The sequence below is a fragment of the Agelaius phoeniceus genome, chromosome 18 (genome assembly GCF_051311805.1).
Source record: "Agelaius phoeniceus isolate bAgePho1 chromosome 18, bAgePho1.hap1, whole genome shotgun sequence".
In the NCBI taxonomy this organism is placed as follows: Eukaryota; Metazoa; Chordata; class Aves; order Passeriformes; family Icteridae; genus Agelaius; species Agelaius phoeniceus.
Genome location: NC_135282.1, coordinates 1,011,403 through 1,039,019, shown reverse-complemented (window position 1 = coordinate 1,039,019; position 27,617 = coordinate 1,011,403). Strand labels below are relative to the sequence as shown.

The 27,617-nt window shown below is 47.2% G+C and overlaps 2 protein-coding genes and 1 long non-coding RNA gene across 5 annotated transcripts in view; 2 read left to right on the top strand and 1 right to left on the bottom strand.

The window, feature by feature from the left end:
• Positions 1–2,772: 2,772 nt before the first annotated feature.
• Positions 2,773–26,155, bottom strand: SLC15A4 (solute carrier family 15 member 4). 3 transcript variants are annotated; one of them, XR_013184679.1, is made up of 9 exons: positions 25,531–26,155; positions 19,544–19,839; positions 18,062–18,230; positions 17,408–17,485; positions 16,280–16,448; positions 12,697–12,852; positions 7,955–8,113; positions 3,952–5,125; positions 2,773–3,706 (listed from the first exon to the last, which is right to left on the bottom strand). XR_013184679.1 is itself a non-coding variant. In XM_054645616.2 (8 exons), exons 1-8 carry the CDS (start codon positions 26,098–26,100, stop codon positions 4,977–4,979), a joined length of 1,746 nt encoding a protein of 581 aa, XP_054501591.1. In that variant the 5' UTR covers positions 26,101–26,155; the 3' UTR covers positions 2,773–4,976. The 3 variants fall into 3 exon arrangements, 1 of the variants encoding a protein (XP_054501591.1); XR_013184680.1 differs by having other exon boundaries at positions 2,773–3,697; XM_054645616.2 differs by having other exon boundaries at positions 2,773–5,125.
• Positions 17,901–24,716, top strand: LOC143695471 (uncharacterized). Its single transcript, XR_013184681.1, has 3 exons — positions 17,901–17,973; positions 21,334–21,419; positions 22,040–24,716. It is a non-coding gene; the product is annotated as an uncharacterized LOC143695471 (long non-coding RNA).
• Positions 26,156–26,591: 436 nt separating the features above from the next.
• The window catches only part of GLT1D1 (glycosyltransferase 1 domain containing 1), a 40,087-nt gene continuing 39,061 nt past the window's right edge, over positions 26,592–27,617 (top strand). Inside the window, exon 1 of the mRNA XM_077187986.1 lies at positions 26,592–26,888. The gene's annotated coding sequence lies outside the window, so the exon portion shown is untranslated. The remainder of the gene's footprint in view (positions 26,889–27,617) is intronic.

The following is a 27,617-nucleotide window of genomic DNA, read 5'->3' as shown; positions in this document are numbered from 1 at the left end:
CTGAGCATCTCCTGCCTGGAGCCCCTTCCTCCAGCTGAGCAGAGCCCTGCCCCTCACAGGTGCTCGGCTGGCAGGGCTGCCCTGCAGCGTCCTGCCTGCCAGGGAAGCCATTTGTCATTAGGGCCAGGTTATTCATCAGTGATTAAAGTCAAAAGTGCCACCCTCAGTGCTGGGGACAGACAGATACTGCTGGGGACAAACAGACACTGCTGGGACACTGCTGGGGACAGACAGACACTGCTGGGGACAGACAGACACTGCTGGGGACAGACAGACAGCGCTGGGGACAGACAGACACTGCTGGGACACTGCTGGGATAGCGCTGGGGACAGACAGACAGCGCTGGGGACAGACAGACACTGCTGGGACACTGCTGGGGACACTGCCAGGTCCCAGCTCTGCTGGGCACAGAATCCCCTCCACTCAGGGACATCCCTGAGCCGTCTGTGCCTATTTGGAACAGAGCTCTGCAGAGTGTCCTGACAGAGGGAGCAGCTTCAATGAAAAATGGGTATAAGGAAGTAGGAAAAGAACCAAAGAATGGCATTTTGGGTTCAATGAAGAATGGGTGTAAGGAAGCAAATAACCAAGAATGGCATTTTGGGTTCAATGAAGAATGGGTATAAGGAAGTAAATAACCAAGAATGGCATTTTGGGTTCAATGAAGAATGGGTGTAAGGAAGCAAATAACCAAGAATGGCATTTTGTGTTCAGTGCCCCGGCCCTGGGTCCCACCTGCTCTCTGTCCCTGCAGGCAGCTCCAGGCTCTCAGCTCACTCTCACCAGCCCTGCTGGCTCAGAAATGCACCTGTCTCAAGGCACTGCCTGCTCAGATGGGAACTGTTCTAATCTCCTTCCCCAGAGGGCTTTGCTGCAGTGCCAGACTTGCTCTGCATAGAAACAAAATCGCTGGGATAGGATTTGGAGTTTGAAATTGCTTTTTGGAAATTAAGAACTCTGTGCAGCTTCTAACACCAGTTTATTGTCAAGCTGAGCAACCTTGTCTCATGTCAGCCCTGAGCAACTTCTGTTAACACCAAAAATACACAAATAAAACCAACTCAGGGGTGACTACAGACTTTTGAGGGAAATAGTGATGGATGTCTAAACTGCTGTAATTGAACTCATGCTGGAGGTTTACATAAGCAGAATAAATGAAAAAAGTTTCCTTTTTTGAGGAGGGATATTCAGTATGGATGCAAAGGCAGGAAAAACCAGGTTTTGCTGTATTCTGGAAATATCCACCATTCTATGAGCAATGCACCCACCCTGTAATCTCAAATAAAACCAGGCCCCCTCCTTCAGCCCTGGTGGGAGCCTGGGGAGGCTGTAATTAGCCTGCAATGGTAATTATTTCTGCAATTCTCTACAAGTCAATTTACTGAGAGACCTCCTCTCATGTTGAACAAGGGCTTTTCTGTGTTGTGCTTTGAATTTAAGGCACCTGGAAAGACAAAGGCTTAAAGGCATCCATTAGGGGAACTCCTGTCAGATCTTCCCCCTGCTCTGGACAACCTAAGGAGTGAATGTAAGATTCACACCCTGAACCTTCAAGGAACTCCATTAATGAGGAGCAGTGCTCAGTCATGAAGTTAATTGGTTGGTTCCCATTTCTGTGCTGGGGTGGAAGCAGTGCAAGATGAGGTGGGGAGGAGGAATCAGCTGAGCCTTGGATTCACTCAGAGGCCTCAACCCCTGATGAGAGGTGTCAGATTAGCATTGAGAAATGCTCATAATTCCCTGTGCCTGGGGCTGAGCCATGCATCCCAAATGCAAATTGAATTACAGGGGGCAGTGCTGGTTCAGGCTGCCAGGGTGCCCAGAGCTGGCCCTGAGCTGTGCTGGCCCCAGAGCATCACTGACTCTTGCCTGCACAGCCTCTGCCTCTGGGGAACCTGCAGATCACTCTCCTGGCCTCAAACCCAGCTTCAGCCACCCCTCAGCAGATGGGAAATGCATCCATTTATCAATTTATCAATTTTTATCAGTGCTCGGAAAGGGGCAGATCAGAGCTGCCCTGGGACCTCTGGCCCTGGGGCCAGCCCTGCAGAGCAGGAACACCTCAGAGAGCCACACCTCAGTTTTTGAGAAATACAGAGAAGTTTGATAATGTTCTGCTTGGCACCCTAATATTGCCATCTGAGAGACCCCAAAGGGGTAACATTTTCCATGGGAAGGAGAAGTCATTCCCCAGGGTCTGGGGATCAGATTAAAGGTGGTGTTTGGGGCTCTAAATATTTGCACAGTCCCAGCTGCTGGCAGCTTTAGTCTGGAGAAATCCAGCCAAGTTTGCCAAGTTCTAGCTTGGCACCACTGAGGAGGCCCAGCCCAGCTCTCCCCTGGCCTGGGGAGCTTTGCAGTCAGTGATGCAGGGGTGAAACACCACAGGCTGGTTCTTGTTTGGGAACAGCAGCTAAAAAAGGGGAAAAGTTATTTGGTCCCTGTTCTGTCTCTTATGCAGCTTCCACTCTCCTAATATTTGGCTTTTTTAGCTGGTTATGAATGGGATATTCCACAAACACAACATATGGAGCTTCTGAAACAGAGTTAGGAAAGGAAATTAGTTTTTCCTCATAGAGACATTATTCTTCAGTCATTGCAGTTTTAAATCATGCTAAGGAATGCAATGGCTGAAGCATTTTTGCTGATTTATCTGGGCAGGGAGAGGACACTGCTGTGGTGTCTGCCAGAATTAATGGGGTGCCTGTGGACACTCAGAAATCCAACACCATTCCTCTGTGTCTTCAGGAAATAAAGGCTAAAGAACAAAGCAGTTATAGCATCATTTTATTCACCTAGAAACAAAGGGTCGGAAGTCACAGCATGGAGGTTCATTTTATTTTGTAAACTCATTAAAAAGATGTCCATGTACAAAATAAGGACATTTTAAACAACAGAACTGCAGACAAAGGAAACTATAAAAATTCAATGCATTAATAAAAAGGTTTTATTTTCTTTCTGCATAATTCCTTGCACCTTCCATACCAGTGTGCACACACTCTGAAGTACAGTTGTTAAAATCATTAAAATTCAAGAGGCTGAACATGAAGCCATTTGCTCTGCTGGAGGAATGTGTTGCTGAAAGATCCAAACCCTGGAGCACGTTAACTAAAAGTAAGACAAGGCTGAAGGACCTGGCTAAAGGCTGCTAAGTGGTTACTGTGCATTGATCTGCTCAGAATTCCAGCTTGCTTTGCTTCCTGCAAATACCTGGAATAGTCCTTAGGGGAGAACAGTGTCAGACTGAACAGGGCCTTGCCCAGAGGTGGCTGTTGCCCTAACACATCTGATGCAGGCTCAAAAATAAAACCATTGCTGCAGTCAAGCAGCTGCAATCCCAACAAGTGTTAACTGTGCAGCAGCTGCTGAGCAGCTACTGGGATTTAGGACTCAGTCCTGGATGCTCCTGACTGCAAGTCTGGACTGGAACCCTTGATACACCCTCAGTAACAGGTCAATTATAAAATCTAAGCTGTGCTGATTTGTAATTTAATTTGTCCCTGTTTCTCACCCCAAAATGACTCCCATGCACTGCTTGAGGCTCCTGTCAGGGTTTCCCTCCTCAGGGAAGGCTTGGCCTGCAGAGTTTCTGTAGGGTTCAGCCTGGGTCAGAACAGCCTCTGTGAGTCCCTGCAGTGCCCTCCAGGTGTGCCAGCCTCAGGAGCCCAGGAAACATCTCCCCATGGGCACAGAGCAGCTCCAGGGCCTGCAGGGGATGGATTCAGCTCCCCATGGGCACAGAGCAGCTGCAGGGGATGGATTCAGCTCCCCATGGGCACAGAGCAGCTCAGGGGATGGATTCAGCTCCCCATGGGCACAGAGCAGCTCAGGGGATGGATTCAGCTCCCCATGGGCACAGAGCAGCTCAGGGGATGGATTCAGCTCCCCATGGGCACAGAGCAGCTCCAGGGGATGGATTCAGCTCCCATGGGCACAGAGCAGCTCCAGGGCCTGCAGGGGATGGATTCAGCTCCCGTGGGCACAGAGCAGCTCCAGGGATGGATTCAGCTCCCATGGGCACAGAGCAGCTCCAGGGGATGGATTCAGCTCCCCATAGGCACAGAGCAGCTCCAGGGGATGGATTCAGCTCCCGTGGGCACAGAGCAGCTCCAGGGATGGATTCAGCTCCCGTGGGCACAGAGCAGCTCCAGGGGATGGATTCAGCTCCCCATGGGCACAGAGCAGCTCAGGGGATGGATTCAGCTCCCCATGGGCACAGAGCAGCTCCAGGGGATGGATTCAGCTCCCCATGGGCACAGAGCAGCTCCAGGGGATGGATTCAGCTCCTGTGGGCACAGAGCAGCTCCAGGGCCTGCAGGGGATGGATTCAGCTCCCCATGGGCACAGAGCAGCTCCAGGGGATGGATTCAGCTCCCATGGGCACAGAGCAGCTCCAGGGCCTGCAGGGGATGGATTCAGCTCCCGTGGGCACAGAGCAGCTCCAGGGATGGATTCAGCTCCCATGGGCACAGAGCAGCTCCAGGGGATGGATTCAGCTCCCCATAGGCACAGAGCAGCTCCAGGGGATGGATTCAGCTCCCATGGGCACAGAGCAGCTCCAGGGGATGGATTCAGCTCCCGTGGGCACAGAGCAGCTCCAGGGGATGGATTCAGCTCCCGTGGGCACAGAGCAGCTCCAGGGGATGGATTCAGCTCCCCATGGGCACAGAGCAGCTGCAGGGGATGGATTCAGCTCCCAGGGGCACAGAGCAGCTCCAGGGGATGGATTCAGCTCCCGTGGGCACAGAGCAGCTGCAGGGGATGGATTCAGTTCCCATGGGCACAGAGCAGCTGCAGGGCCTGCAGTGATTCGTGCCCAGCTCTGCTGTCCCTGCCAGGCCGTAGTGCAAGAAGCAGCCCCTGCCCTAAGGCACTTGCCCAGGGGCACAGGGCAGGGCTGCAGGGTCCCTGGGCAGGCAGCAGGGCTCCTGCTGGCACTGCCCTCCCTGGTGCTGCTGGCACAGGTGCCCACACGCTCACAGCCTCCCGTTGGCAGCCGCCTCGCCCGCCTTGGCCTTGTGGTGCTCGTACTTGACAGACACAATCAGGAACAGCAGCAGGGTGGCTCCTTGGATAGCAGCCAGCAGGAAGAAGTAATAGTTCAATTGGCAGCCATTGATATTGCCTAGGAAGAATTGGGGAGGAAAAAAGCATTAAGTGAGATGATACAAAGGAAAACGTGAATCTGGTCAGGTGTGAGTGGTGAAGGCTTTTGTGCAGAACCAAACTGAACCATGTTTCCATCCCACAGCAAAGTTCATTTTAATTATCCACAGCAAAGGCTGGCACTGCTGAGGAAGGTGTGCACAGGATAAGCAGTGTTCTCTTTTGTTCTCCAATGCCTTAGACCAAGTCAAAAGAAAATTAAAATAAAACTCAAAAAATGAATGCTGTAAAGGAAGAAGTTGGCAACTCCATAGATATAAAAAAGCCATTATTGAAATTGTTTCTCAGCCTTTTTTGGCAACAAAGTTTGGAGTTCATGAAAACAGAGGTGACTTCTTTGTGGTTCAGTCCACCTGTGATGCCCCCATAAGTTGTCACAAATTACTGCTTTGGACACTGAACAATGTCAAATGAAGGAAGCTCATTGCTAAAACATCATTCCTCTGTTAGGAAGCATGCCCAGCTCCTGCTGGATTTCCAAGAACAATATATTGTGGCTCATTTCCAGCACAGCACAGCCAACTGGACCATTACAATTATCAGATGTGTTGCAGAGACTGAAACAGTGACGTGTACATGGACCCTAACCAGCTGCCTATAAACGTTCAGACTCAATTACTTTAATTACTGAAACTTAAGATTCAATTAAATGAACTTATCATAAAATGCAATAAAATTAAACTGAGCCTTTCCTTGACATTTAAAACACAATATAGATGTGAATCTCCATTTCAAGAGCAGATGTGTTTAAAGAGTAGTAATTATCCTTTATGAGATGGGATATTAAAGCCATGAAATCTTAGTTTTGGTGGGAGAAACAAGTCAATTCAATGGCAGCAACCAGCCATGAAGTGCTGGCAGAGAGGGAACCTCCTCAGGAGATCTTGGAGGCAGTCAGACACCCCCATGATGCCATGAGATGGGATGTCAGTGATGTCATGGATGTCACTCCTACCCTGGAAAACCCAGGTAAAGTTCAGCTGTGGCTCTGGTAACTTCCAATGATGTTACAGCAATGAAAATGGATTTATGGAGTTACAGAGAGTTACACACCTGAGCCAGGTGTGTCCCTGCTGGGGAAAGGCACAAACACCTGGTGCTGACTGTGCCCAGAGGCCTCTGAGCTGCTCAGAATGATGCCCATGGCCCAGGAAAGGCACCAACACCCAGTGCTGACAGTGCCCAAAGGCCTCTGAGCTGCTCAGAATGATGCCCATGGCCCAGGAAAGGCACCAAACACCCAGTGCTGACAGTGCCCAGAGGCCTCTGAGCTGCTCAGAATGATGCCCATGGCCCAGGACAGACAGCCCCTTCCAGTGCTGACAGTGCCCAAAGGCCTCTGAGCTGCTCAGAATGATGCCCATGGCCCAGGAAAGGCCACAAACACCCAATGCTGACTGTGCCCAAAGGCCTCTGAGCTGAGCAGAATGATGCCCATGGCCCAGGAAAGGCCACAAACACCCATTGCTGACAGTGCCCAAAGGCCTCTGAGCTGAGCAGCTGCTCAGAATGATGCCCATGGCCCAGGAAAGGCCACAAACACCCAGTGCTGACAGTGCCCAGAGGCCTCTGAGCTGCTCAGAATGATGCCCATGGCCCAGGAAAGGCCACAAACACCCAATGCTGACTGTGCCCAAAGGCCTCTGAGCTGCTCAGAATGATGCCCATGGCCCAGGACAGACAGCCCCCTCCAGTGCTGGCCACCTCTGGGTAGATTTAGCACAGCCCAAATATCACAGAGGGAAGATCTGGCAGTGTGCTCTCCCAGCTGCTGCAGAGAAGGCAAGGGGCTGAAGAAGCACCATCATGATTTGTGTGGAATTCCTATCCCCTACTGAGCCATTACCAGCTGAATGACCTCTGCACTGCAGAAAAGGTTCCTTTTCCAATTTTGAACCTGACTGGGGACAAGAAGCCTCAATGGGATGAAATATTCCTTTGGGGAGCACACTTCCATAAGGGCAGGCTGCTCGTTATCTCTTGCAGCTGTTAAAGAACAACTCACAAGCCATAGATGCCAACTTGTGGCCCATGCAGGGATCAGACACCACTGCTTTTTGGTAAATGCAGATCCAGTTGAAATGGCAAATTCTCTTGCACCAAAGTGAAAGTTTAGGCTGCAGTTTTAAGCCATGTCTAGCAGACATTTGCAGAACTGTTCACACTCCTCCTGGTTGAATTAATTAGCCCACTGAGGATGGGAGGGTTTTCTGAAATTCCCAAGGTGCCACCTACTGGTGCCAGTAATTATTTTTAACCTCCACTGGCAACTCAAAGCAGGTGATTTGTTGAACTTTAGGAGTATAAATAGCTGGCAGACAGAAGTGCAGAATTAACTCATGGTAATTTCAATGAAGTCACTTGAAATGAGGAAGCTGAATAATCACTTGGAGAGAAATGGGTACATTTTACTTCTCATAACCACAGAAAGCAATTTCAGTACTTTATACCAAATATATTCTTCTGCTGCACATAATTTAAATATTTTTTACTGAAATGAAAATATTTGTAATTTCTAGAGATGAAATGCAGTAACAGCTGAGCAAGTAACTGAGGCTCTGCAGAGGTGTTCCTCAAGCTTTCATGAGGGCAGTGAAGTATTTTGCACAGTCACATTATTTCATGCTTAGATGCAAAATGAAACTATAACAGAACAGTAGACAAATTCATATTTTGAAAATAATAACTGTGTTAAAAAACTGTGCTAAAACTCAACAGTGCCATGTCCTTGATGCTTAACTGAAACTTCTGCTATCCAGGCCATGAGCAGACTGAAAAACACACTTACCAAAATCTGTGTGATTACTCATCCAGCCAATTTCTTTAATGGACACCAGTGCCAGCAATCCAGAGCCAACAAAGGAGCCAATCCCCGAGAAGAAAAAGAACAGCCCCATAATGGCACTCTGCATGGACTTGGGAGCAGCTGAATATGCAAATTCTAGACCTGTGTGCAAAGATGAAAAAATGCTATTAGAATATGTAAGAAATGAGAGTAGATTGTTCTAGAAGTGTTCCAGAAGGCACAGGTGTGTAGTGAATCCTTAGCAGTCCCAGCTCATTTGAATTGCTTTATGAATTCTCTTAAAGGTCAGCAATGCATCAACCCAGTGTTGAGACACAGACTTTGATCTTATTTATGTTCCATGTGTAAAATCAAGGAATCTTCTGAACCAACATATTTGTTTTTCTGTCTAAAATTATCCTCAAGGAAATGAATGAAACCAGCTCAAGCCTGGCAGTTCCACGTTTCCCACCTCCCTTGCTTCCCTGGCTGCTGGGCAGGACAAGGAAAAGAGGAAAGAAGGAAAGAAGTCACTCTTGCATTAGCCATGAACATTTATTTCTTACAGCCTCAGTGTCTCTGTCTCTGAATGTGCAGACAGAGAAATTAACTGGAACTGGAAAGGCAGTAATTATTTTAATTTAATTTACTTTTGATCTAGAATTCTCTGAGTTTATTACTTGCTAGCAACCAATTCTTTTTAAGATTTGTAGATAAAGGGCTTGAACTTTCAGCTGTCTTTGCTCAAATTTCAACCAACAAACCCAAGAAAAAAGTAGCAGTGACCATCCATCTGCAAATCTGTGCTACTGCATTTGTGTACCAAGAGCACTCACTGGGTTAGGCTCTGCCACACGAAGATTAATGCCCATGATTAACTCTCCTTTTTAGAATAATATTCCTGTCAAAAATCAAATGGGATTATTCACAAGAGACAATCAAATGCATTCCTTGCAGAGCTCTTTCTGACAGGTGAAATGCTTGTTTCAAAACACTCTGCTCATACTGGGAATTAATGCTACCTCATCTAACATTTTTCTTTGCAAGGAGAGCATTACAGACCTGCAATTGCATAACTCTCATGTCTGGCATAATGAAGGCATGCTTTATTTACAGCACCACTGCTGTCTGAGTGCTCCAGGCAGCTCGAACAGGAATCCAGGGGCATTTCTTTGGGAGCAAAGGATGAACAATTCAAGGCACCCTCGTGCTGTGAGGGAGGAGCTTTGTTCTGGGAGGGCAGCAGAGCTGGGTGCTCTCAGTGCTCCAGCAGCAGCCTCCTCACATTATTTCATGCTTAGATGCAAAATGAAACTATAACAGAGCAGTAGACAAATTCCTATTTTGAAAAGAATAACTGTGCTAAAAATCTGTGTTGAAACTCAACAGTGCCATGTCCTTGATGCTTAACTGAAACTTCTACTTTCCAGGCCATGAGCAGACTGAAAAACACACTTACCAAAATCTGTGTGATTACCCACCCAGCCAATTCCTTTAATATGAAGCTGAGCTGTGGCTGGTGGCCACCACCCTGCTGCTCCATCCCCCTGGGGCCAGCAGGAACTGAAACTCTCCCCCTGCTCAGTGTGGGGCTTCCCTGAGCTCAGAGCACAGCCAGAGAGCAGCACAGACACACACACAGCTGCCCACAGTGGCATTTACTGCCAGAATTAACCCTGCCTGTGTTCCCTAGGCTCTGTGACCCATGTAACAATTCAGCTTTCCCAAGGAGCATTTACCTGGCCACCTGCACTTTAAGGAAAAGCAAGCAGACTGCCCTGGGCACACAGCAGCTTGTCTGGGAGCTCTGGTTAAGTGATCAGAGCTGCCACAGCCTGGGCACCAGGCTTCTCAAGGTTCTGCACCAGTTAAGCTCAGGTATAACACATGAAAGCATCTGAACTCTTTCTTTTCTTGTTTATTTTACAGATAAACTGGATCTGACTGTTCCAGCTGGAAAAAGACCTTAAGACTCAGAACAAATACCAAAATGACTGTAACCCTGCACTTTTTGCAACAAAATAAGGTACATTTCTAAATTTGAGTGACTTTTGCAGCAACACTACTATTTAATCTGGCATAAAGAATATAAAATGTTTTCTTTGCCTTCAGAGCTCCTTTGGCTGCTGGCAGCCCTTGATAATGATTTCATGCTCCTGCAAACAAGCACTTCTGAAATTAAAGCCCCTCGCTGGTGTTGTCATGTGAGATTACAATTCCCAGTTAGACAAGGGTGCTTTAGGAGGATTGACAGAATAATACAAAAGATTAATGCAATGTGTGTCATCTTTTTAAAGGTACCTCAAGTGTAACTAATGTGGCTTAATAAGAATATGCTTAGTTTTACAGTAAACAGAAAAACAGAGGTATGTTTCAGCTCTTGGGCTATTTATTCCCTTTTTGCTCACAACAAACATTTCCCCATCATTATGGTTTTGTAACCAATAACACTTTGCTTGTTTTAAGCCTGAATTTCATAGCAGAGTAGATGCCTTTATCAAGTTTAATATTGAATTGGTAAAGTACACTCTGAGTCTTGAGAGGCCTTCTTAAAAATATTAAGAATTATGTTCAGGTAACAATCAGAAGGCAGAAAGAACCTTTGTAAAAAAATCCAGTGAAAGTGCACAACACAAAGCAATTAAGCTCTGCATAGAATTTCTGGTGCATTTCTTTCAAACACTGACCAGGAGTTTTTGAAGTTCTAATGCTGTTGGTACAGACCCAGCAGTGCAGAACAGCAAAATATTCCCATGAGAAGGAGCAGAATATTCACATGAGAATTGTGCAAGCCTTAAAGACTTCTCCAGAGAACTCCAGCAAAGTCCTCTCAGCTTGGAGTTCAGCAAACAGAGAGTGCCTCAAGAACTTTCCACAGCCTGCACACAGGTTTGCTGTTTTTCCCTTGCAAACACCTATGAACTATTAATAGTACCTGATAGAGAAACAAGGTTGTGTAAGAGGGAAGAAATTGGTTTAATTTTCCATGAACACTTGTGTTTCTGATAAGTCATCTGTTTATCTGAGTAAGGACTGAAGTGGAACTGTAACAAAACTGCTACAAGTAATTAATTTTACTCTTTGGATAAAAGTGGTAAATATAGCCTTAGTTGGAGTAACTAACTAAATCAGGCAAGATTTTATCTTCAGATTTTTGTGTGCTGGCATTTGTGACAGGCACCATACACACATAACAAAATGGACAGCAAATGAGTAGATAGGAAAAACTAACAAGCCCCACTTTTATTCTCCTTGCCAAGCCATGCAAGCACCTTATTTTATTTCCTAACAACTGTGATGACAGCAGCCCACGAGTAACCAGAGCCTGTTGGAGCAGAAGTTCTGTGCTGCACTCAGAGGGAACAAATGGGCCAGGGCCAGCAGGGTGTCCCAGAGCTGAGGTCTCACTTCAGGCTGCTGTGCTTGCCCAAGAATGAAAGTGGCCTCCCCAGGGGAAGTGAAACAGGAGCTCAGCCACAGCAGTCGAAGGAAAGGAGCTGGGGGTGCTGCCAGCCTGAGGGGATGAGCCCAGAGCCCAGCACTTGCAAACAGAATTCAACACTTTAATAATCAGGGGCTGGAGTCCAGCAGAACTGCAGGCAGGTTAAAATGGGTTTTACAGGAGCCCCTGGAGGAGTTTTGGAGGAGTTTTGGAGGATTGCAGCAGGGAGCTCCACAGTCCTGCTGGGGCAGGCCAAACCTGGCTCTCAGAGCTGTTTCTGTCCTGGCAGCACAGGAGCAATCTGTGCTGGGACATTCCAGGAGCATTCACCTGGGCCAGCCCAGGAAACAGGGCTGGAAAACACAGGCAGGATGGCAGGATGGCCTGAGCTCTCCTCCTGGAGCATTCCAGGAGCATTCACCTGGGCCAGCCCAGGAAACAGGGCTGGAAAGCACAGGCAGGATGGCAGGATGGCCTGAGCTCTCCTCCTGCCATGAGCCTGACACAGGAAACAAAGCAGGAAATCTGATTTTATGCTGCTCTCCTCCCACTTCACTTTCAGCTGCAGAACCCAGAGCACACAGCTGTGCTACAGCACCAGGGCACTGCTGGGGAATTCCAGATCTCTTGTTCAAGACACACAAAATGGGATCAGGGTCTCAGTTTCATTAAAGTCATGTTGAAGTACTGCAACAGCTACAGAAAAACTGATCTAGAAATGAAGTAGATAAAATGATAGAAAAATACCTACTTCAGTATTAATATTCACAAAAACTTTTCTAATTTCATAGATGGAAAAACTCAAGTAACATGAATTAAACTGGTAAGTCTTTCTAAATGTGGTTTATTTCTTCCCTTTGCCCTCAGAAAGGTGTTTCCACTCACTAATTGACTTTCTAAGCTCTGAGCTCAGTTTGTAAGACCAAAAAACATCACAAAGCACAAATTGTATTTCCAACACAGAGGAATATACAGAGGACTCAAAACTGCATTAAAATACAATATTGAAAGAGTAGATTGTTTTCCATTAAGGCTTGCAAATATCCAGCACTAACTAGATGTCACACAAGTATTTCAGGTGTCACTCTGCTTGAAATTCGATTTTGAAAGCACAGTCTTACATAGCCAGGCTTCAAATGTGCAAGCCAGGGGTGAGCTTTGCCACTTAAACTGAGCAATGCTGTATGAAAATGCATTTGGGAACATCAGAGCTTACTGGTAATGATTTGAGAAGTATTTCTTTTCTAAGATTCCATGTTTACAATAGATCCCAAAGCAGATTTAAGCACACACAGACTCTTACCTGCTATACTTGCAAATATTTCACTGAATCCAATCAGCACATATTGAGGAATCTGCCACCAGATTGGCAAATCTGCAGCGTGGTATGTAACATTCCCAATTGTCTGGTTAATTGTTTTAACCTTCACAATTTTCAGTCTGTTGCTTTCCAGAATTCCTATGTGAAAGGGGAGGGAAAAAAGATTCACCTAAGATGCAAACACTGTTTCTCCACATTAAGAATTAAATTAGGATTCAGCCCTACATTGCAATTAGGAACTATCCAATAGGAATATGTATTTATTTCCTGACATAAAGCATTTCAGACTACTTCTGCTGCTGTTATTTGAAGACATGGTTGTTCTGCCATAGAATTACTGATTATATTCTCATTCAGTAGCAATAATTATACAAACACTTGGCCCATTTCTGGATGGATCAGCTCAGAGCTCTCATGGACACTGTGCTGGGCTTTTTTTAAAGACAATCTCATTTTCACAAACTACTGCTTTGCACTGTTGAACCATTTCAACTGCCACCATAGTATTCATAAATTAGAAACCCTTTTGCTTATGGAAATGGCTACACCAGTCCTGTAGAGCTATGAAAACCCTCTATGAATATGATTATGACATTTATATGACACTTTTCATCCAAAGATATCCAAGAGCTCATTAGAGCTTGATTTACAAGCAATACATTGCATAGAAAGTACTTCATCTGGAATGAAAAAGAGACAGGATAGTGTAAAATATAAGCATTTGTAGCTTGCTCAGCACAACAGTTTAGGGTAGAAAGTGAATATCAAATAATGCTGTGGGGTTTTGTTGAAGTTGCCCAATTAAACGATTGACTCACAGTTCCATAAAATACAGAGAATAGCTAATAGTTAATGAAACTCCCTGCTGCAGCCAAAGAGACCTGCACAAAGGAACTCTCATCCCTTATCCTTGGAAATAAGGTGAATTTATTCATCACCATCCAGAGCAGGCCTGAGCCACTGCCACTCCAGCCTCCATCAGTGCTGTGAGCCCGGGGCTCCTTCTGTCCTGAGCCAGGACCTGCCCTCATCTGGGACACAAAATGTGTCCCCAAAACCAGGACCTGCCCTCATCTGGGACACAAAATGTGTCCCCAAAAGCAGGACCTGTCCTTATCTGAGACACAAAATGTGTCCCCAAAACCAGGACCTGCCCTCACCTGGGACACAAAATGTGTCCCCAAAGGCACGTGCAGGGCTCAGCTGGGCTGCTCCTGGCTATCACAGCACGTGCAGGGACTCCATCTGCTTCCTCAGTGCCAACTTCCCTTTCCTGGAGGCACCAGGGGTGCCATGGACACATCCCATGAGCTGCTGAACCCCTCTGAGCCAAAGTTCTCACTAACATCTGGGTTTAGGTAAAGACTGCTCTGAATTCATTACTCTTCATGTCAGGCCAGCCACCACATTGTCTCTGTATTCCTCACTTCTTTTTAGGTGACCCATCTTATCTTTCTTTAGCTCTTCACCTACCTCAGTGCCCTCTGAACTATGAAGAGCTGCTGTAATTAAAATAAAACTGGAGTTCTTGATGTTTTAATTTTAATATAGCTGCCCAACATTTTAGAGTGGAACTTAATTCAAGTGTAAACAAGGCAGTAGAGTCATCTAAGAGCTCAGACATAATTTCCTTTATTTACACTCAGCACAGAATTGTTGCACCTCAAAACATCAAGGGATGTATAATGTGTAAGTATAAGTATAATGTGCTTATACTCTTACAAAATAACCATTGAGCCACCTAGGAGCACAACTACAATATCCCAAACTTTGCCATAAATTCATCTTCAAAGTCCTTCAGTATCTGAATCTATTGATTCTTCCCTTAAGACTTTGATAGACAAGTTTCATATTTAATTTTACACTTAGTAGTTAAACTTCTTGCTATAATGGTTTAAACTCTATACATGAAGTAGATTTTCCAGCTGAATAACCCTGAACATTGCTGCTCAGAATTCACCATAAGATGCATGAAGCACAGCAGATGTTCATTAAATCTAATCAGTTGTATTTTAACACAGCTTGTAAAATATTTTAAATAATCTAACCAATCTAATAGGCAGCCCGAGTAGTGTCCACAACTAATGGCTGTTAGATAAGCAAGTCAAAATGGAAATATGGCACAAACAAATCATTAAGATATTGCAATGATTGCAAATTCTTGACATTTTCATATGTTTAAGATTTCATTCAGTGTCCCTCTTGAAGGCAGCAGTGGTTGGTGTTAATAGTGTATTTTAAAATGTTAAAATATGGCAGCTATAAATATCACTTAATGAGAACATAAAAATTGAATGGAACACAGAAACCACCACCTTGCTAGAAAGAAACATTTTCCTAAACCCCAAATTTGTCACGACTGAAGCTCTTAAATTCCTGTTATGATGAAGAGATGTCAAGTTACTCCAAAAGGTTAAAACTTTCCAAACAGATTGCAAATAATCACCCAAAGAATTCACCTTTTCAGCTTCTACTGGGGCAGACTTGGGGAGGAGCAAACCAACAAAAGCATGTGTTACATTTGCAGGTGAATTGGAAAAAGCATCAGCAACTTTAAGGAATTCTGCTGTATGAGCCCATTCCCCAGCTCAGCTATCACAGCTTGATGTGCTCTTCCCCAGTCCAAATAAAGACAGATATTGCTGGTTTTGAATTCCCTCATATGTGAGCCCACAGGTTCTATTTAAAGAGCTGACATTTAAGTGTTTTACATCATCCTCTTCTGCAGCAGCAGCGTCCTAAGAAACATGGAATAAGAGAAACACTTCTATTTTAACTTTAAATGACTTTGCTTGAAGAACTTTTCCTTGCCCACAAAGTGACCTTGGCCTAATAATTACCTCTCTTATTGAAAGAAATCTTAATAACCATACAAAGTGTCCCTCTCCCTAAAATATAGGGGATCCCAAGTGCTGCAATGAATTTATGGAATGCTATAATGCTTTATCAGGATGTTCATTACAGTGATGCTGGTGAGGGCTATAGATTCTGTGAAGCATTGCTCAGAGATGTTCAGTTCCACATCAGCAGCACTTAACAACTTGAAATCATCTCAAAAGCAGCTGATTTATGGGACCAGCAGAGTTGCCATCTTTTCCCTTTCATGCAACAGCTGAGCTATTTTACACTACACTAATTCCCAAACATTAGGGAACAGAAAGACGGGGGGGAGAAAACCCAAAGTGGGAGGAAACTCTTGTTCAGCCATGACCTAACTTTATTATTTCAGAGCAGGGGAAAGGACTTTGGGTAAAATTTCAGCTTTCTTATACTTGTGAGTCACAAGGTATGAAGAAACATTTTTGAAGGGTATATGCAAAGTCTACTTCAGGCAGGAAAAATGCTCCAATTTTATTGCAAGTGTTCAAAACAGTTTAGTAAATTGTTGGATACAATCCTCTTTATTGAGGAAAATGCATCGCATCCATGAAGGCACATACCAACTATCCTGCTAAAAAAGATCTGAATAATGCTGAATTAAATATTCACACAGCTCTTTAAAAAATGCTGTAGCAGTGAGCTGGACAATTGACTGTGTCAGGAGATGCCCAAGTCATTTTCTTACCTGCAGCAAAGGCAGAGCACATCACAAAGAACATCCCAACTGCAATCCTCTTGAGGGAGGATGGCAGCAAGCCATTCCTCTTCAAAATGGGGTCCACCAGTTTGTCCTTTAGGGGGATCAGGATCAGGATAAGCACTGCATCAAACATGGTCAGCCAGGCTGCTGGGAACTGAAAGGGGAGATGAGCTGGCAATTTCATACTTAAGAGGTAATTTTTACTATTATTTTACAAAAAAGGTTTTAATTGAACCCTTTGATCCAAAATGAACAACAATGCACTGACAAACATTGTGAAAAGTCGTAAGTGTTTATAAATAGGAGTGTTTAAAAGCTGAAGGAAGTACTCAGCCATTCAGGTTTTCATTGAATCAGGCTGCTGATACATGGTGAGCTCAGTTTCTCATCTGACAGAATTGCACTTTTTACCTAATTCAGTCATGAAAAGCATTTAACAGCCAAACTCTGTCTGTCTCCTATTAAGCTTAGAACTATCAGAAATATGCCACAGAAGAGCAGAAACAGACTCTTCCTAATGTAAATGCAAAGTTCAATTAAAATCAAGTTACACTTGTCAAATGACCAGAGAGGGTGGTGTAACACATGTAAACCCTGTAAATCCTGTGTTTTACTTCTCTGTGCCATTTCTGCATCACATGGTGCCAGCCTTTCTTGAAAAGTATCGATTGAACAGCTTCTTTCAATATGCTGAAGGTAAAGTGATTATTGATTAGGCAGTCTAGAGTAACAAATGTGTCTCAAATTCCAAATGCTAATGGATCACTTAAGGATGGGTATTTATTCCTACTGGGCTTGCAGAAATGCTGCTGGCCTGCTCTGGAAACTCAGGGCAGGGAGATTGATCAGCTTTCTCCAAAGGTCAGACTTTGGCCAAGGAAGGATAAAGCAACTCTGCATGAAAGCAGTGAGAGTTACTGAATGCATCCAGAGCAGGCTGGTGTGAACTCCAGGCACTTGCTGGAATAACCAAATCTGGGATGTGCATCATGCTCCTAAACCCCCAAAGGCTCACAAAGGCACCAGCTGCACCTCCTGGAACTGTTGTACAATACTGCCCTAACCTGCATTTCCACTAAAGAAAGGCCCTGGCTCTTGTTTAGCTCTGCTCACCGTATGGATGGAGTTGGTGTCATTGGATATCTCGGGAATTTTCAGATGGAGGCTCTGCAGCACATACGTTGTCTGCATCTAGCATTAGGAAAGAGGAGTTGAGATTACTTGGACAAGGAGTGCTGAGAGCAAGATATTTTTCATTTTGTAACCATTAACAAAGATTGTACCAGAGGGGAAATGCTAAGACAGCAAACTGAAAACAATTACAGTCAGAACATTCCAAGGTTTTTTTAACCTTGTAGCTATTTTAACTAAAAACACCAAGAACCATTTCTGTGTCTTTGAAAACAATTTCTGCATTGTTTGTTTTGCCCCAAATGTATCTGATATCCTGAATCATCTCCATAAGGCAGAACCTGAAAATTAAAATGAGGTCTAGATCACTAAGCCTGACCTATATGAAACAGCTGCAAGATGAAACACAGCACAGTATTTAAGATTTGTGAATTTGTACAACTGCAACTCTTAACTACAATTGTAATGCTTTTTTATTTTCTATTATTAGGTCAAAATATTGTTTGAGAGCATTCCTTAGTAGTCACTTTTCATCTCTCAACTTCAAGGTAAGTTTCCCATTTATATGAGAACACCCCCAAAATGTTAAATTAGAAATAATATAAAATATAACTGTAACCATATGGAAGTACTCACTTGAAAATACACTGTCCAGTAAGGAATTAAAGCCAGAAAGACAGGGATAATCTTGACAAGAGCTTTCACATCCTCTACCTTGTCTTCTCTGAAGGGCCCCCCCCGTGACAGCTTGGCCGTCTCGAAGAGGCTCTGCCTGCGAGGCGGGTGCAGCACTCCAGGGCCTTCACTTTGGAAAAGGATTTGACATGTTTAGTTCAACACAACTGGCAGTCAATCTTCTCCTCCTTATAGAAAACTAATGCATTTCCATAATGAGTAATTCATGTAAGTTACAGCAACACAGCCAGGCCAGAGTGGATCCCCCCAGCAGGTGGAAACACCAGAGGAAACTTTCTGCCATGGAGTTTCCTCATTTCCCATCCTCCCCACACAGCCCAGCCCTAAGTAACTGGCAGAACTTGGAGTAACCTGTGTTTTGTGACATTGCTTGTTAAGTCACTGAACTGTTTGGCAATCTGAGCACATGAAACCCCACTGCAGAGCAGGCACCCGACTCCTCTTACCAGTGCTTCAACTCAACCACCAGTACTCCATGGGCAGCCCTTCAGAGTGGAAAAATTCTGGCTCCCCATCGAGCTCCTTAGAGCACTAAATGCAGATGACAGTGCTTTTCAAACCAGAAGGCATCCACAAACATATGTGCCAAAGAAAGTTAACTAATGCTGAGAGCAGCCCAGTCAGGGTACAGTGCACCCTCAGGAGCCAGGGCTCACTGACACCATGGTCTGGCTGCAGGGACTGCCAGTGCCCTCACTGTGCCTGCTCCATGCCATGGTGTGGCTGCAGGGACACTCAGTGCCCTCACTGTGCCTCCTCCATGCCATGGTGTGGCTGCAGGGACTGCCAGTGCCCTCACTGTGCCTGCTCCATGCCATGGTCTGGCTGCAGGGACCCCCAGTGCCCTCACTGTGCCTCCTCCATGCCATGGTGTGGCTGCAGGGACACTCAGTGCCCTCACTGTGCCTCCTCCATGCCATGGTCTGGTTGCAGGGACACTCAGTGCCCTCACTGTGCCTCCTCCATGCCATGGTGTGGCTGCAGGGACCCCCAGTGCCCTCACTGTGCCTCCTCCATGCCATGGTGTGGCTGCAGGGACACTCAGTGCCCTCACTGTGCCTGCTCCATGCCATGGTGTGGCTGCAGGGACCTCACTGTGCCTGCTCCATGCCATGGTGTGGCTGCAGGGACCCCCAGTGCCCTCACTGTGCCTGCTCCATGCCATGGTGTGGCTGCAGGGACACTCAGTGCCCTCACTGTGCCTCCTCCATGCCATGGTCTGGCTGCACAGTGCCCCCACTGTGCCTCCTCCATCCCTGAGCTCCCAGAAAGCAGCTCCAGGCCTGCAGCTCTGCAGCTGTCAGAGCAAAGCTGCTCAAGGTGCTGCAGCCTGTGGTGGGAGTGCCTGGCAGGCAGTGTGAGCTGAGGAGTTCAGTCCTGGGTGACTCTGAATGGGGCCGCACAGGAGAGCTCGTGACAAACCTGTTTGCTGAGGGCTCCCCGTGGGCCTTCTTCGAGCAGCAGGAGTATGTGAGGATTCTGAACATGTCTGTGAAGGCACTGCCATCAGGAGGTTTGGTGATGAAGAAGCTCTGCCCACATAAGAAAACCATGAAGGAAATCCCGATGCAGACCGTGGGGATGCTGTACCCGATGACAAAGCTCACGTTCTGCTGGATGTAGGCAATGCCTCCCAGAGACAGGATAGCTCCCAAATTAATGCTCCAATAAAACCAATTAAAAAACCTTCTGGTGGCTTCGGGACCCCGGTCTTTGACCTGGAGAAGATTGAAAGCAAACCCTTCAGATTCTGAAGAAAAGAAGGCTAAACAGAATTAGAATCTTTGAATTAGAATTCTAGCAAGTTCAATACCCTGAAGAGCTCAGGTTTCATTTAGAGTCACACTGGAATGATTTGAGTGTTTTGGGCTTCACGTGGTATTTGATGAAATGCCCCCCCAGTGAGAGCTGCAGCATTCTGTGAGTAACCTTCTAGAAGCTCAGCACAGGGATGAAAAAGCCCCACTGCTGAGACACAGCTCCCCCCATTATTATTTCTACTGCACCGACTCTCACTGGGTCATTGCTCCACAAAAAGCTCCCTCACATTAACATCCCATAGTCCACAGTAGTTTAAGTAACTATTTTTTAGTAACAAAAGGTAAAGTTACATAAAAATTCACATATTGCCACAATTGCTTCTTCTAACTGTATTTACATAACAGTTAATACTATTCCATTTCTAAGCCTCAAATGAATGCTTGGTAATTAAACAACAAATTTAATTTTTAACACAGTCTTAATGCCTCTCATCAGAACACAAATTGAGCACTTGTCCTTCTGACCTTTAAAAAAATTAATTAAATTTGGGCTGCCTGAGGATCACAAGGCTCCAGTAAATATTTATCCCTGTAAGTCAGTGCTGGTCATAGTGTTATTTTTTCTGCTTGAAGCTCTCAGTGTCTCTCCAATGAAAGTAAAGAAATCCCTGTTTATAGAACTATCTGTACAGTTTTACCATCCCTCTTCATTACTGCCTACTGTAAGTTACCCCACATTTTGTAATTCACTCCCAGGAATCCAGCATCACTCATAAGAGGTAATGTAAGAGAAATGATGCAAATTAAAATCTGAAACACATTAAAAAGATCAAGCAGTCTGCAGAAGAATCCATAATACTGTATTTGTCAGTGGTTGATGACTGAAAGGCCATTAACAGTGACTAGCAAGCCAGTGCCATGCACCAGCCTGGCTGAGTCAGTTATTTTTCATTTGTAACTGCAAATTTCCCCTCCTCATTTGCCAGATCTCCAACAGACCCATATTTAGTTTGCAGTATGAAAAGCAAGCTGTGTCTTACAATGAGTTTTTAGCACTGCCAGTTCTGATTAACAGCTTCAGGTTTCCCAGTGGTGCATAAACCCATCTGTACCATTTAGCCAAGCCCCACAGAGGAAATATGAAAGAATCTATTCCTGTTACTAGCACTGCCAGGCGTTCAGGGCATCTGTTAGAATGTCCAATGCAATCCTGGGGGCTAAACCCAAGAAATTCTCCCTCTCCAGCTTCAACTTAGTACTCAATTCCTAACTTTCATCAACTGCAGCAGTGGCTCAATCCAGGAATTCCTTCTAAAGCCCAATGAGCAGCAGGATATTAGCAAACAATTAATGGAACACAGTGCTCCAACTTGTGTAAGTGTTAGCAATCTGTTTGATGAAGTTTCCATTTCTTCATCACAAAGTCTCAGTTCTCCTATTTCTGCAAGGCAGATGACTTCTCATCCTCCCTCCTGCACATGACCTGGCTGACATCTCTACAAAGCAAAGCTGGGAGAAGAAAGCCAACTTTGATGCAGGTAAGAACAGGGAAGCACACCGTGAGCCTTCTGACAAGCATTATCCCAGCCTCCTACCATTAGCTCCTGAGAACTTCCTGAGCCAGGGATGGCTTCTGTGTGCTTAATCAATGCAGCAGCTCTCCTCTCCACCAGCTTGTGTAACCTGCCTCTGAACCCAGGTCAGCTTTAGAGTGCACAGCATCCCATGGCAAAGAGCTCCACAGGTAATGGCACAGTGGGAAGGGCTGCCCCAGTGCCTGCTTTGAACCCAGCCTGTCTGAGCCTGCCCCTTTTCACCTTGTTCAGGAAACAGCACAGACAGCCCAGCTCCATCCATTCCATCCCATCCCACTCCTGCTCCAGAGAGCTGAGCTCCATCCCATTCCTGCTCCACAGACAGCCCAGCTCCATCCATCCCATCCCATTCCTGCTCCAGCTCCATCCCATTTCCATCCCATTTCCATCCCATTCCTGCTCCACAGACAGCCCAGCTCCATCCCATTTCCATCCCATTCCTGCTCCACAGACAGCCCAGCTCCATCCCATTTCCATCCCATTCCTGCTCCACTGCTGCCTCTCTCCCCTGCCCACTGCTGGCACAAACCACTGTCACATCTTCCTTTTTGCTGCCTTTTCAGAGGTAGGAAATTTAGACTGATTTGTGATTCCTCACCTGGAAACTACTGACCATGTCTGTGGCCCTTCCTGGAAACTTCCTTCCCCATCTCCAGTGTCCTTTTTGTGACAGAGTGACCACAATGAAGGCAGTGCTCAAAGGACAGACACATGACAGACTTACAATGCAAATAATCCATTTCTTCCTTCTTTATCAAAGCATCTGCTTGCACTAAAAATCACATCACAGCCACGTCTGAAATGCCACTACAGCCTTTAACTGGCAAACATTAATAACTGAATAAAGGTCCCACTGAACTACCTGGTGGAATATCTTCTCAAAGACAAAGAACTATGAAGATGTCTTGTCAAAACTCTGCATGAAAGCAACATGATCACTCAAAAGTCCCTGACAGTAGTGGCTTTCATTTGTTCCTGCAGTCAACTGACAGCCACAAGTGACAAATGTAACAAACACCCCCAAACTCATCCCAGTCAACTCTGAGAGCAGCCACCCAGCAGAGCAGGGATGGAACAGAGAACCCTGTCCTCATCCTCAGCCTACCAAAGAAGGTACAATGACGAGTTCTGTGCCATCAAACTTAGAGAATCCTGACCCTCTGATCCATCACTGCACACAACCACTTACTCTCTGAGATCATCTGAGAGAGCTGGGTAGCTGAGCTCCACAGTATTACTCAGCTGCTACATAATTTCCAAGTTTTAAACTGAAATTCAGCAAGTCCACATATAAAGCCTGTTCCTCTCCCATCTGTTATTACTGGCCTTGTGAATGCCACAACTTGTTCCAAACTTGTTCTCTGCAGAGCCTTCGAGGTCCACAGGCTCATAAGAAGCCTGACAGCAGCAACAACAAAACAAGCTGCAGTCAGGGACCTTCAAATCTTTATAGGTGGCTCCCCATTCTCATCCAGAGGCTGGAAAATCTATGCTCTACAAATAAATAAAGGCTGAAAATCACTCCAAAGCCATCTTTACAGCAGCAATTTACAATAGCTGGAAAAAATAACTGTAAACCAGCAATTCTAGCAGAGCTGGAAGATGTGTGGCAGTTGTAGGCTGACAGATTTAGTGGCTGTGAAGGCAGTTCAGAGGGCAGCCCAGCGTGGGTGAAACCTGGCTCCCCAGTCGCTGTGACCCTGAAAGAGACCCAGCTATAATTAGAGTGATTATGGCTGAGACCAGATCAGGAGTCTGCTGCTATTCTGGCCTCAGTGCTGAAGCAGCTTTCACAATAATGACCAGCAGTCCCATTGTTTCCCAACTGCAGAAAGTCACAGGCTGCTCCATGAGCAGGAAGTGACAGCAAACACTGGCTCGAAAGGGGAACTGGAAAGGGCCAGGTTATGGGATCACATGATTAGAAACACCATTCTGAGAACCATCCCCTCAGACTGACACAGCACCACGGACCAGGCTGACACTTCTAGAAAAACATCTGTAAACACAGTTGAGAGAAGCTGCTCTGTCCCAGCTTTGCAGGAACTCTCTTTGCTGAGCTGACTGGTGGAAGTTACTCGATCCTAACTACTCTAACAGCACTTCTAAAAGCAAGCACTCAACAGAGAGTTAGGAACCTGAGAAAAGTAAGTATTGCAGTTCAGTTTCTGATCTTCCACAAAGTGATTCTGCTAAATAAAGAAACCTCTCATTCTACAAGAGCCCTCCACCCAAACTCTAAACACATATTCAAGCTAAAAAATTCACGTGGTAATTTCTAAGAGATCTGCAATGAAATGCAATTAACGTTCTGAAAGGTGATTTTGCCAACTGATGTACATGATGCACAATTCATCCTTTCCTTTGGGAAAGAGGACAAGTCCTTTCAGCACACATCCAGCCAAAACACGTTTGCAATGTGCTCTGGCCTCCCAAGAACGTGGCTCTGGGATTGACTTTATTCTCAGGTATAGATAGGTAGATAGAGATATAGATTGATATATACAGCTATATAGATATATACTCATCTCCCCAGCAGTTTTCTCCATTCCTGTGCAGGGAAAAGGCACCCAAGAGGGTCCCAAACTGCACTCCAGGGTAAGTGGCATGCTGTAATATATTTAACGAGAGATAAGCCAGAAAAAGAGAGAGGGGGAAAAATTCAGACCTCGGCAGAGCTCCACTGATTATTATGGCCCAGAAAGGAGTATTTCTTTTGCTTCGCCCTACATAAATCACTGTGAATTATCTGCAAACCCAGCCAAAACCTGCTTTCCTCGAAATCCTGGGGGAAAAGCCTTTACAAAATCCAGCTACAACAGCTACACTTCCATTGGCAATGGCCCTTCTTTTGCTCTGTTCTTGCCATTATTTATCTCCCATATTTAACTTTCATAAAGCGTTCTGGGGATAAGCAGTCAGTTTTGAAAAACACCTTACAAGATAAAGTCATATTAAAGCTATTTCACTTGATGGGCTCAGGCTGGCTCAAGCAGAGCTAATGCACTGGGGACACACAAACTGGGCTATAATCATGTTTTACATTTATATACTGCCTTTCACCCAGAATTCAGAACACATGAAATGCCAAGGAATGACAAATGCAAACTGCACAACAGAGAACAGAGGTATGTTTGGCAATGATTCTGTGGTGGATTCTCCCTCTTTCAAAGAATGCATGGCACTTCTGATACCTGCTCTAACCAGAACTCAGTGAGCCAGCAGAGAGACATGCCACTGGACTTTCAGTGTAGTTAGAAAAGCTGCTCAGCAGTACCTGAGCATGCTGAAATTCTGGAAAAAACCTACATGTAACAGAGCATTCCAGCTGCTACTGAGCTGCAGGCTGCCTCTCAAAGGTTTTCTGTGCAGCCCCTGGGTTCTGCAGGGATGACCCAAGGAATGAGATCACTGTGGCGGGTCCCCACAAGGTCATTTGACAGGATGTGTCCTTAGGAACAGCCCAGGTGATGTTTACCACGGCCAGAGCAGCTTCCCCCATCATGTGATGCAGCACCAGCCTGCACAGAAATGCCACTCTGGGGCAAGGCAGTGCACAAATACCTAAAGCATAAAAACTGTTCGCTCTGCACTGTTAGATCCTTTATTTCAGGATGGTAAAGGCCTCTGACACTGCCTTAGGAGGCCCATGTCATCCTGGTCCCAGCTCAAATGTGTCTCTTGTACTTCATCTGATGAGCTCTGAGGTCACGTTAACTGGTACAAACTCATCAGCGAGGACAATTAACAGTCCCCTTAATGGCCATTAAGTATTCAACCCAAGTCCTCGAGCTGGTGATGGCTCAGCCAACTCATACCCCACATCTGAGGCAGGGTAACCAGGAGAGCAAAGGGATCGGACACCCCAGAGGCACCGAAATGCCACCAAACATGGCCCGGCTGAACAAGCCGGCCTGCACAGGGTGATGCCATTCCCTGCCAGGCTGAGCACCTGCACAGAGCTCAGCCGGCCGGGCACTGCCCACCCCAGCACGGCAAGCCCCTCTGCCACCCTGGGCACCCCGAGCGCAGCAGCTGCCACACGATACCCGACCTGGTCGGCCCCGAACGGGGTGATGTTGGCCTTGACCGAGCCGACGCCCAGCCCCACGAGGACCAGTCCCACGAAGGTGGCGGTGGCGCAGTAGCGGGTGGCTCCGGCCTGCGAGCAGGGCGCCAGAGTGGCGTTGGCGGCCGGCGAGGAGCAGTTCTCCACGGGGAACAGGGGGATGTCCCCGCACAGGCCCTGGCGGGTGTGCGGCGCGGCGATGACGGGGAAGGCCAGCATGCCCAGCAGGTACAGCGCCATGCTGAGCAGGATGGTGCCGAACTTGCCCAGCAGGGCGTCGGCCAGCCAGCCCCCGAACGGCGACACCAGGTACGTGATGCCCATGAAGAGCAGCAGCGCCTGGCTGGCCTGCGCGCCCTCCCAGCCGTAGGGCGGCCCGTTGAGGAACAGCACCAGGTTGGAGGTGATGCCGTAGAAGGCCACTCGCTCCAGCAGCTCGGCCAGCAGCACGGCGGCGCAGGCCAGCCGCCGGCCCTGGAAGGCGCTGCTGGCCGCCCGCCCGCGCTCGCCGCTGCTCAGCAGAGGGCTGCGCTCGCTCGGCTCGGCCTCGTCCATGGCCCCGCGTCCCCCCGGCCCCGCCGCGGCCCCGCCGCGCTCCCGGCCCGCCCGCCGGGACCCGCGCCCGCCGCCGGCCCAGCCCCGCCTCCCGGGCAGCGCCGCGGCGCCATTGGTCGAAGGCGCTGTCACTCCGGCGGTGCCCGGCCCCGCCCCCGGCAGCGGCGCGGTGCCATTGGTCGGGGGCGCTGTCACTCCGCCCGTCGCGCCGTCATATGGCCGAGTGGGGCGCGGCGGGGCGGAAGTGGCCTGGCCATGAGGGAACCCCGGCGAGTGGTTGGGAAGGTCCCTCAGGGTGCCCGTCAGAGCGGCCGGCCGACAGCGGGGAGGTCCCTCAGGGTGCCCGTCAGGGCGGCCGGGAGGTTCCTCAAACCGGCCTGGAGGTCCCTCAGGGTGCCCGTCAGAGCGGCCGGCCGACAGCGGGGAGGTCCCTCAGGGTGCCCGTCAGGGCGGCCGGGAGGTTCCTCAAACCGGCCTGGAGGTCCCTCAGGGTGCCCGTCAGAGCGGCCGGCCGACAGCGGGGAGGTCCCTCAGGGTGCCCGTCAGGGCGGCCGGGAGGTTCCTTAAACCGGCCTGGAGGTCCCTCAGGGTGCCCGTCAGGGCGGCCGGCAGCGCCAGCCGGAGCTGGGCAGCCCGGGGTGTGCGGCGCCTCTCCCCGCTGTGACCCGGCTGCCGCTCGGGGGCTGCACGGGGAAATGGAAATGCACAGAATCCCCGAACCGTCCCAGAGGAAGGAGCTCTGCCTGCTCCTGCCCCGGCAGGGTCACCTGGCACGGGAAGGCGCCCAGGTGGGTGTGGAATGTCTGCAGGGAGGCAGGATCCGCCGCCTCCCTGGGCAGCTGCTCTGCCATCCTTCGTGAAAAGAGTTCTTCACGGACAGGTGGAACTTGTGGTTTAGTTTGTGGGCATTGTTCCTCATCCTGTGGCTGGGCACCACTGAAAAGAGCCTGGCACCAATTTCTTGGCACCCACCTCTGAGATATTTGTTTGCATTAATGAGATCCCTTCTCAGCCTTCTTGAGACTGAACAGTCCCAATTCCCATGTTCTCTCAAAAGAGATGCTCCAGACCCCAAATCATCTTTTTTAGCGTTATTTAATGCTATAGTTAAAGACTGTCTCACAACAAGGCCTTTCAGCAGGAAAAGGTGATGCATGTGTGGTGCAAAAGGCTGTTTTCACATATGTTTTTATACGTGTTTTTATACGTATTTGAGGCCAGCTCAGCACCCAGGATGTGCCTGGTGACTCAGGGGTGGGAGCAGCAGCTGGGTGTGAGGGCATGCAGGAATTATCCAGGTACACATGGAGAGTGAACACTCTGATTTCAGTGGGACAAAGCATGTGATTAAAATGGGAAAACATCAATCAGCAAGATTACAACCCTGAGATGTGCTGCAGTTCCAGCACCACATGTGTTGAGGTACAGGTTGTGAATGCATGAAATTGTCTTCAGCAGCAGATCTAAAAGTCTTATTTTTGGCCAGAACAAAGTGGGTAAGACACTGCTGGTTGTGT

What these genes read in the sequence shown, in the direction of transcription:
- SLC15A4 (XM_054645616.2), bottom strand. Translation starts at nt 26,100, where the DNA reads ATGGACGAGGCCGAGCCGAGCGAGCGCAGCCCTCTGCTGAGCAGCGGC. An exon ending in ACTGGACAGTGTATTTTCAA is followed by an intron (nt 17,486 to 18,061) that starts GTGAGTACTTCC and finishes TCCTAATGCTAG; the next exon opens with ATGCAGACAACGTATGTGCT. An exon ending in GAGTAATCACACAGATTTTG is followed by an intron (nt 5,126 to 7,954) that starts GTAAGTGTGTTT and finishes AATTCTTCCTAG; the next exon opens with GCAATATCAATGGCTGCCAA.